General features: G+C 41.7%; 2 protein-coding genes and 1 non-coding gene across 7 annotated transcripts; 2 read left to right on the forward strand and 1 right to left on the reverse strand.

Moving 5' to 3' along the window:
- Positions 1-54: 54 nt before the first annotated feature.
- Positions 55-209, reverse strand: LOC115172005 (U12 minor spliceosomal RNA). Its single transcript, XR_003871345.1, has one exon. It is a non-coding gene; the product is annotated as a U12 minor spliceosomal RNA (small nuclear RNA).
- A 660-nt stretch (positions 210-869) lies between these two features.
- poldip3 (polymerase (DNA-directed), delta interacting protein 3) lies at positions 870-7127 on the forward strand. Of its 2 annotated transcripts, none has more exons than XM_029728034.1 (10): positions 870-985; positions 1754-1860; positions 2264-2682; positions 3014-3076; positions 3235-3309; positions 3489-3716; positions 5366-5443; positions 5585-5714; positions 5865-5931; positions 6120-7127. In XM_029728034.1, exons 1-10 carry the CDS (start codon positions 918-920, stop codon positions 6325-6327), a joined length of 1443 nt encoding a protein of 480 aa, XP_029583894.1. In that variant the 5' UTR covers positions 870-917; the 3' UTR covers positions 6328-7127. The 2 variants fall into 2 exon arrangements, with proteins under 2 accessions (XP_029583894.1, XP_029583895.1); XM_029728035.1 differs by having other exon boundaries at positions 3017-3076.
- A 797-nt stretch (positions 7128-7924) lies between these two features.
- Positions 7925-9989, forward strand: LOC115171329 (ribosomal RNA-processing protein 7 homolog A-like). Of its 4 annotated transcripts, none has more exons than XM_029728039.1 (7): positions 7925-8014; positions 8452-8594; positions 8749-8874; positions 8985-9108; positions 9252-9349; positions 9433-9640; positions 9808-9989. In XM_029728039.1, the coding sequence occupies exons 1-7, from the start codon at positions 7954-7956 to the stop codon at positions 9891-9893; spliced, it is 846 nt and encodes a 281-aa protein (XP_029583899.1). In that variant the 5' UTR covers positions 7925-7953; the 3' UTR covers positions 9894-9989. The 4 variants fall into 4 exon arrangements, with proteins under 4 accessions (XP_029583899.1, XP_029583901.1, XP_029583902.1 ...); XM_029728041.1 differs by having other exon boundaries at positions 7925-8002; XM_029728042.1 differs by having other exon boundaries at positions 7947-8014; positions 8466-8594.
- Positions 9990-10104: the final 115 nt, after the last annotated feature.

Below are 10104 nucleotides of genomic sequence, written 5' to 3' on the forward strand. Positions count from 1 at the left end.
TGTGTAACCTTGTGTCAATATCCCTAAAGGGGTTTATATTTTACATGAGAGGTCAGGGCAGATCCATGTCCCGCAAGGCATCTCACAAAGTAGGTGAGTCACCGAAACAGGCGGACCTGTACCCGTTCAAAAATTGATCTCGCAAATCTAGGCGAGGACACGGGCGTCACCCCGCGTCGTTATTTTCCTTACTCATCAGTTTAAGGCATAACCAATCGATGGTCGAGGGCAGTACTTAGCTCTCTATGCAGACTATTACACTCATGGTGTTGACCATTGGCGTTCACTTCAAAAAGTATAAACTTACAGCTGCATTTTATTTTCTGAGCGCATTATGTGATACATAATTCTACGTTGTCATTCCTCCATTTAATCAGGTAAAATATAGCTTTTCTACGAGATTTTACTTATTTACACTGGTTTCAAGCGATTTTGAGCGCAAAGGTTGATGGGAAAGATAAAACGTTTAATTTACCTCCCGCATTTTTTTTACTTCGTGAAGAGCAATCGATACCAGAGGTCTCTAAGGCTGTGTAATTTATTTATATTTGTTTGTTTTATGTTAAAAGTATAATATTTTGTTAACTGATGACCAATGGCATTGATGTGATCATTGACACTTCACATAACCTAATAGGCCTTTAAAACCATATAAAATATGAATTTCTCTTAAAATAATACACTTTGGTTTTTAGATCTTGCTAATCAAATGTAAGAGTAAAATAGATCTGTATTGGTATTTCAAACATAGATATATTTAAATTGTATACGTAATTATATCAACAATGTAGTTTTTCAAGGAGCTCTCGAATAAATATTTTATTGAGTTCGCCACTTTTGATCCAACTTGCCTTCCATAGTCTCTTCTCGTTTTTCTCTGTCCAGTTACGATCATTCACGCGCTTGAGTCAAAGAAGATGGAAGATATTTCTTTGGACGAAGTGATACGTCGACGCGGTTTCAACAACAAAGAAACAGTTAAAATGTATTAATTTAGCAATTTATGAGTTTGAATGCAATTTATGAACGTTATGCCTTGAGTTGTATCATTCAACGTAATGAAGGAATTCATTTTCCAGAAAGCCTAGGCTATTTCAATTCCTCAGCGGTCCTGTTCAAGGCCTGTACTCGCCGTTGGTTTAGCTACAATCATGTAGCTATTATATCGCTTCACTGCAGACACTGATTTCCCTGATATCAACGAGCCAAATACGCGCAGCTAGCTATTTATCAGGGCTCCGTTGAACTAGTTAGCTAACAAGGTAAAAAAATGTTTTATCAGCATTTGATGACGGTAAGTTAGCTATCGACCAAAAAAGAACCGAATAAGGTAAACAGTTCGTTGGAATGTACGTTAGGTAGCTAGCTATAAACTAACAATGGTTACAAACGCGAAAACATAGCTAGCTGGTTAGTATACCTATATATATGGTACAGAGCGCGGCAGTCTTGTAGATCTCTACCTAGAGCCATAAGTAATCAACTAGTTGTAGCCTAGTCCTCCATGATCTAATATTCACATTTTGGAAAACACAAGGAGCGCATATCAGAACAGCTAACGTTATACTATTTGATTTTGTTTATAGCTTTGAGTATACCTAGAGAGCCATACTGAATGTAGGACAAAATCAAATACTATAGCTGGTCTTATACGCACTCCATGTGTGTTTTGCTAAATGTGGATATTAGATCATGTAGGATTAGGCTACAACTAGTTGACTACCAATGTCGACCTCTTCTTCTTGTCTTTCAGGCCTATGTTCGGCAGGGGTGCAGGAGGGGTCGGGAGGACCTTTGATGCCCGACAGAAAATTGGGATGACAGATGTCAGACAGAGACTTGGTGGAGGAGGGGGAACCGGTAACCAAAAACCAGACCTGGATAGATTTTCAGTAGTATCAAATATTCAACGGAATTACTTTGTTGGAACTCAAACAATTATTTAATTCTGAACAGCTTTTGGAGCAATGCTCAAGGTAATGGGTGAAATAATACCTTTTGCCAGAGTTGAAGCAGGTATTTTGTGTGAGGACCTGCCTGTTGCCCTATTGAAAAAATGCTTATTGAGACTTCAAGACTTCATGTATATGCCTGATCTGGATGTCTCTTACCTAAGCCCCATTACAAAATAATCTTCTGTTTCAAACTACACATTTTACTGTTGACTACATTACATTCTGTTAAGCATTCTTACAAGTCAGATCAGACATTGGAATTGGTTCTTGCCTTCTGCTCACTCTTGTCCTGCTCTCGCTTCCTCCAGCTTTTCAAGTGAAGGATGCCAGAGAGAAACTCGGCCAGAAAGATGCCCGCTTTCGAATCCGTGGCGGAGGAGGAGCAGGTGGGGTCCAGGATGCCCGACAGATGATCAACTCACGGAAAGGAGGACAGAATACATTTAATGTTACCCCACAGAGTTTACAGCCGATACCAGCAGCACAGCTACAGACACATGTGCAGCAGATACAGATACACACTACCAACGACATTGCCAGTGCAAATGCCAGGCAGTTTACCCCCAACCTACAAGGAATGAACATTAGAGCTGGGGTTACGCCACAGCTGGGGGGTGCACCTAAGAGGATGATGGATGCTCGTGATAGGCTGAGCCTCAAGAGGAGCATCGGAGCTCCACCAAGCCAAGGAATGGCAGCACCCATGAAGATCACCAAAACCATCCAGGTAAGTGATCAGGCTGACAGTTGGCTCCAAAGTGATAGTAACTACGGGTCCAGGATCTGCTCTAATGTTATCCAGGCTTAGCTACTAGACAGAATTGACCCTCTTGTCGCTCAAGATGTGCACGGATAAGAGAAAATGCAAATTCTTGCATTGTTTATAGTGGTAAAGCATTGCCTCGCTCCAAACATAGTTGATAGCTAAAGTTAATTGGAAATTAGTTTAAAATTCAACTGGGCTTATTTGCTATTTAGTTGTTGGTAGCATGCTTTTAGAGTCAAATATATTAATTCACCTTCTGAATAATGATTTTATTTAACTTTTCTTTTTTTAGCAGCAAAGACCGGTAGGGATGTCAAGTGGGATCCGTATGAACATGCCAAGCAGGGGTTCCCAGGTAAGGGACATTTTTTGAAAAGATAAGAATCAGAAGGTTAGATGGCAGAATTGATTCAAATTATCTTTCGAGTATATCAACTGAATTTGGTTGATTTCTGCTGGTCATGCGCCACTGCAATGCATATGTGAGTGAGTAACGTACCATCTCCCCCTCAGTCTTTCTCAGGTGATGATGATATTCCTAGCAAACAGATGAAGACCACTACTGGCAACCATATGATGCAGTCACGGGTGCGAAGACTATGCTAGATTTTCTATTTCTTTTCCCTAAATTATCTGTAATTCTTTATTATTCAATGTAACTTGAATATCCCTTTAATACTGCCACACTGGCTGTATTGGTATCTCACTCTCAAAACTTTCCATTCATTCACTGAAAAGTTTCAATGCTTTCTCTCTTTCTCCAACAGCCTGGCACCATGGGCTGCCCTTTCTCCATGTCAACCCCCATCACTAAAGTAGTCAAAAACGATGCATACACCGCTCCTCGTCCCCCAGTGCCTGTGGCACCCACAAGGCCCAACCCTAGTGTAGGGGCCTCCCGCTCCTCTACTCCCGCCTTACAGCCCATCTCCAGGACCCTCAGGCAGGCAGGGCCCACAGCGGAGCCCAGCTCCCAGCCTCCTCCGCCCCCACAGGTCAGTATCCACATGTCCATTCACCCAGCTACTTGAGCGCTGGATTACATAAGGTAATCTCTATAGGAATGTGTTGGTAGGGATGCTAGCAGATACCTATAGACTTCCAGTCATTGTGCTAATGCTAGTTGTCATTGGCTCGCAAAACTACCTCTAACTTCATACTGGACAGAGACATCCAAATGGTATCCACATGTTCCTGGGGAAGTAGATAAATGGCCTCCTTGTCAAAATCCCCAAGTATCTCTCTAACCCTGCGGTGGGCAATTCCAGTCCTCGGGGTCCTGATCGGTGTCAGTTTTGCCCCAGCTAACCCACCTGACTCCAATAATCACCAAATCATGATCTTCAGTTTAGAATGCAGTTTGATTAATCAGTTGTTTGTTACGGATGGTGTCACACTTTTTCTCCAATCAGGCCCCGACGACTGGATTTTCCCACCCCTGCTCTAACCGGTTAACAAGCGGTAAAATTAGTTCCGAACAGTACAATAATGTGACCAACAGAAAATGCTTTGCATGCGTAAAAGGAACTGACATTTTTCATATGAAGGAAAGCGTCCATGTTTCAAACAATTAAGTAAATGTTTTCAACCTGTAACTGCCACCAGCTCAGATTGCAAGGTGGTGGTTGAATGGAGAGGACGTGCACTTGTTTTTTTTAACCATGCCAGATCGGCTACCCTGGTTGGAAAGCAGTGCAGTTTGCTTCATATTAGAAGTTAAGAAATACAAATAGTAGTAATAGAAAGCTGGGATCCTCTTTTGAATAGACACACATCAACACGCGATTGCATTTAGAATTGTTCCGCAATGACTGGGCTTATAAGAACACGTCTCACTCCAAGCAGGTAGCAACCAGCTGTTTGAGGAGCTGCGAGTGCTCAATGCCCGACAGGTGATATTCTACTCAAACTAGGCTCTGTATGCGGCGTGCATTTAATAAATAAGATGCATAACGAACTAATGAAAACACACGGCAATTTAATTCCACTAAGTTATGCAAATTAAACTATAGACTGATAAGCATGACCGGTTAAATATATTGATGGCGGCTAACCGACTTAACGGTCAACTGCATCCATTTTTTAAAAATCTCAGTATCAAATAATTTCTGGCTAACAATTAAGTGCCTAATGGGATTTATTTTGAAGATTTTAATCGAAAACAAAAATGTATTCTTAGCAAAGAGCAATTTCTCAAGCAATAATTTTGCTAGGACTGTCTGAGTGAGGAGGAGAAAACTGAAAACTAGCTGTTATTGGCAGAGCGGTTTGGAACTCTTTGTCTATTGACTAATTTACCGCATAGTGAGGTCACCAGGCAGCCCAAAACTCCATCCCACCTCAACAGGCTGAAATTTCAAGTGGTCTTTTCAAATGGCTCCTACACTAAAAAGGCATTATAATTTTCACAGTATTATTCCAACTTCATAGTTTTGAAATGTATATAAACCACAGGAAAGTCACATTTTGGACTGCACTGGGCCTTTAACATCACTAGTTGGCAGCATAGCAAGCCTCGGGGTCAGTATTCAACCTACTTCTCTCTCGTTGACGATAGATGAACGTAACGCCTACCATTGGCTTGTTGTGTTGGTATGAGCTGTATATGTATTTGATTGTAAAATGTTTTGGTGCACCCCTTCAGCCTACCTTCAGTCCTCTGGAGGGGACTAAGATAACAGTGAATAATCTGCACCCCCGTGTCACTGAAGAGGACATAGTGGTAAGTGCCTCACGCTGTTCAGTTCTCTGCTGTTTTAGATTCTCTAGCTGTGTGTAAATTGCAGACCTGCTTATGATGCAGCCATGACTCATTTATCACATTCAACTGACCTTTTTCCTGTGTTCTTGTGACGGTCCACAGGAGCTGTTCTGTGTGTGCGGTGCCTTGAAGCGAGCGAGGCTGGTGAAGGTGGGGATTGCTGAAGTGGTGTTTGTGAGGAAGGAGGACGCTGTGAGCGCCTACAGGAAATACAACAACCGCTGTCTGGATGGTAAGGGCCTTCAGCAAGGGCAACATTTATTTTAAGGTTGATTGAGTTTCTTGGGCACCGGCCTCTGGTAATGATGCAGGTGGTGATGAATAGTTATCTGAAAATACATTGGTTTTACTTTCTTAAATCTTTATTCATTATCTTCCCAAGGCCAGCCCATGAAGTGCAATCTTTACATACAGGGGAATGTCATCACTTCAGACCAGCCCATTCTTTTGTAAGTCTCTCTCCGTCTGTCTCTGTTATATTCATATTTCTCACTGCCCCCTTGGTTGCGTTGCATGTAAATCAAACTTTCCAGTATTAAATTGTAGTGCATGATTTCTTCCTTTCCAATTGCAATGCACGTTGTCTTTCAGCATCACATAAAATCTTACATGGATCTCCTCTTTTTCTCTCTCACAGGAGGCTCAGTGACACACCAGGCAGTGGAAGGAAAGAGGGTCTGCCCCTCTCTTTGTCCCGCCCCGGGGGTCGTCCAGCCTCCTCTCAGCCCACACCTGAGGTGGATCCCCAGACCATCCTCAAGGCCCTGTTCAAATCTACTGTCCAGACTCCCTCTACCACAGAGTCTCCTGGTTCACAGTGCACAGCCTTCCGCATTAAGATATAACTTTCTTGTACATCCACACACGTGTCACACAACACATAATACATCCACCCTCCTGTTTGACAGAGACATCTACTGACGTGATCAAATAGCATGATACTGTATTTGTATAAATTTGACAGATCATTGGCAGGTTGTAACATCTAAAATGAACACACTGATGCCGTTGTCCAGATTTTTTGGAAAGAAAACATTTGTAGCCCCTGCGTACTACATAGATGCATGTCTCATAATGGACCATTGTGAGGCAGTCTGATTTGTTCATTTATTGTTTTAATCAAATTTGGTGGGGGGATAAACTGGACAGTTGTGGGTATTTTTTGTATCACATGGTTCACTTTTACAACTGTTCAAATAGTTCACATTGAACACCCCTCTTGGAATCATGAGATGTTTTGTGCTGGTTGGAGTCTCCTCCCCCCCAAACCGATGGTCTCACTATGACCTGATGCACGAACCCATGAAAATACTTGTACTGTGAACTACAGGCAACAGTGGTTCTTGTACTAGACATAAAGTTTGATTTCAGAATGACTTGTACACGCTCGTATTCCATTGTGGTATTTGGTTTGCCCTTCTCCTTTTTGTGGCATTCAGGTTCTATGCTTATTTGTGGCTGTTATTTTACTTTCTATTGCTTTTTGCGCAGCTTAGAGAAGTTATGCTAATTTGCTCAATTTATGTTCAACCGTCTGTAAATTGCTTTTTACAGCTGCCTTTTATGTCAGTCATGAAGATATGGTAGTGAGGTCAGATCTCTGTACAAGTTAATTACTGCCAATAAATGTTGCTTTATAAAGATGTGTTCATATTGATGTGTGTATATATAAATCATTGGTTCATATCCTTATTTCTCAATAGAATTTTGATAATGTTGCATTAGTGTCTTTAGGTCTGTGCTAGTTTGGGGTTCACAAAACCTTTTGGGGCCGGAGATCCCTTTTGTGATAGCAAATTCTTCAGGGACCCCCTCATAAACAGATGACAACGCGAGTGCAATTTTAAAAGGGCCTACAAGGAGTTTTACATTGTCTGCTGTGCATTGCTGGGCGAACCCAGGCCCTGGGAAGGAGCATTTAAAATACCCTGCTCTTGGCATCTGAGAGAAAATGTAGCAGTTTTAATTTTGTCATGGGGCAGACATGTTTTGTTGTTGCAGCTTTAAAGCTATTATCCTGCAATTCTACACATTTTGCCATGAGGCAGAGAGCAAACTGTTGTTTTAAAGCTTTGATTGGGGAATAGAATTGAGTTTAAACATTTGTAAATGGTGTACTGTGAATACCAATATCCCTGAGCCTCCCTAGGCCCATATTGCCCAGGGTTAAGGACATCAATTGTAGATAAATACTATTACATAGTGTTCTACTACATACTTTAAATTTATTCCACAGATCCCTTGGCCAACCGTTGTATGTTAGTCATTAAAAAAATGAAATGTAAAACATATGTTGAGATCTGGCCGCGGACCCCTGCAGTACACCTGGACCCCACTTTGAGAACCCCTGTGATAGACAGCTAGAGCCTCTAAAAAGTAGGATTAACATTTTTGTTGGGGGGATTTGTATTAAGCATATTTAGACTACAACCAATCCATTTCTACTTCCTGTGTGAAAGGTCGCAAAAAAGATGGCGCCGTCCAAGTCGAAACATGCCAACCAGACTTGTGTTATTCCAGGTGGTTTTACGGGTAACCATTGCTAAAATAACACACGTAAACGGAGAATGTGTTTAAAAATATATAATTTGAGGTTTGTTAGTTCGCTCATGATCTCATTCTGTTTCAACCACGCTAGCTTGCTTCTAGCTAGCTAACTCCACAACGTATGTCGAACACTGAACTTAAGCTTGCTTCAAGACCAAACTTTGTAAACACATGAGTCTTGAGGTTGTTGATGCCTTATGGTGTTTAAGGATTAAAAACGGTCAACTTGATGTCTGTATATTATTTGGACTGCATTCCAAGACTACATCATGTAGCTTAAGCAAATATTGTCTACTATGTTTTATTCTCAGGCTAAAGCCATTAGTAACCTCTGCGTCTCCCTGGAGTTGTAGACAATGTATTAGGACCTGCCTAGACAGATGTCTGTTTTGACTGTATTTTGATTTAACCACTCTTGTCAGTGCTTTCTCTACAGTTCAGTACTGACAGTGTTGCCCAGCACAAAATATGTGTGAAGGAGCACCGGGTGCGAGCAGAGAAAACCACACAAAGACCCCTCGACAGAACACTGTTTGTCCTTAACATTCCCCCATATTGCTCTGAGGTACGTTTATGTTGTGAAGACTGTCAATTACCAATCAGTGTGCATGTGATTGTTGTACTATTAGCAAGTCTACAGAAAAATTAAATGTTTGTGCTACAGCCGTCTTTGGCCAAATAAGGTATAAATGTACTAATCTCTTTCTGCTGTCTTTCAGGGTGTCATAAAGGAGCTCTTCTCTCAGTTTGGTCCTGTTCAGTCTGTGGAGCTGAGGGAGAAGCCAGGGTCCTTTGAGCACTCAGGACCCAAGCTGGCCAAGTATTTCACCCCAGCACAAAAACAGGTATGCCCTGAATCCGGACAACGAAGCTCAGTGTTTAGATCAGATTGATTATTGAAATGCCTATGGACACCTTTTCAGTATTGAGCCTTTTCTGTTTCCATTCCCCACAGGGGTTCAGAGTGGGTTACATCGTGTTTCAGAAGGCCATCAGTATTACAGCAGTGAAGTCCCATCCCCATGATGTCCCATTGGTTGTTTCCACAGAGCAGCGACCTGTGTGGACAGGTCTACAGAGTGAGTGAGCTTTAAAGTCCTCTTCTAGATGCTTGGTCTTTTCTAAATGTCAGCAGAATGTATCAAATTGGAAAGACATTTCACCCAGATTTAATACAGTATTTAACATGCCTTTCACTGTCTCGCTTTCTTTCTGTCTTTAGAATGGATTCATCAGTACAAGCAGTCATTTGCTCAGCCAGACAAACTACAGGAGGCAGTTGACACCTTCATGCAGGATTACGATAAGAGAAAAGAAGAGGTCAGATTCTCCCTCTGAGGAGTTGAGATTGTTAATAACAAATACCAAAATGTATCTCATACTTTTTTTTGTTTCTTACCCAGGAGGCAGAGCGGCAAAAGGAGGCGGCTGAAGAGCAGCTAGAGGATGAGGAGGGCTGGGTAAAAGTTACCAGGGGTAAAAGCGGGACCAAGACCCGCCCCCACAGTGAGGTATCCAATCAGAAAGCTCTGCAGAAGGAGAGTAGAAAAAGGAAGCGGAAGGAGCTCATGAACTTCTACACCTGGCAGCACAGAAACACACAGAAAGAACGTAAGTTATGGTTCCAGTCATTTGATCACAACAGAAGCACAATGTGTGAAATCATTTTATTCTTTAGTGCAAAATGAACTTTTGTTCAGTTATTCTGGCTTCACTGCTAACTTTGTCCATATTACTCAGTCACTCTGCATTTTGAAAAGGGTTATTCTCTCTTTCAGATATCGCTGAACTGAGGAAAAAGTTTGAGGAGGACAAACAGCGAATTGCTTTGCTAAGAGCACAGAGGAAGTTCCGACCTTACTGAATCAACAGTTTCTTCTGAGATTCTCCCCACCTTCCTGTTTTTTTAAACCACCTAACCCCACCATTGATGTCAATAAATATCAATTTGTGTAGTTTTCTTGTTTGTCACTGATACAGTAATTTATGGAGTCTACCAGTTTGATTGGTATTTGATTCAAAAGTTGTGAATCAATACCTTAGGATCACTTCAGGTTTTCCAACAGACGCCCTTA

The sequence above is a fragment of the Salmo trutta genome, chromosome 32 (genome assembly GCF_901001165.1).
Source record: "Salmo trutta chromosome 32, fSalTru1.1, whole genome shotgun sequence".
NCBI classification, from domain to species: domain Eukaryota; kingdom Metazoa; phylum Chordata; class Actinopteri; order Salmoniformes; family Salmonidae; genus Salmo; species Salmo trutta.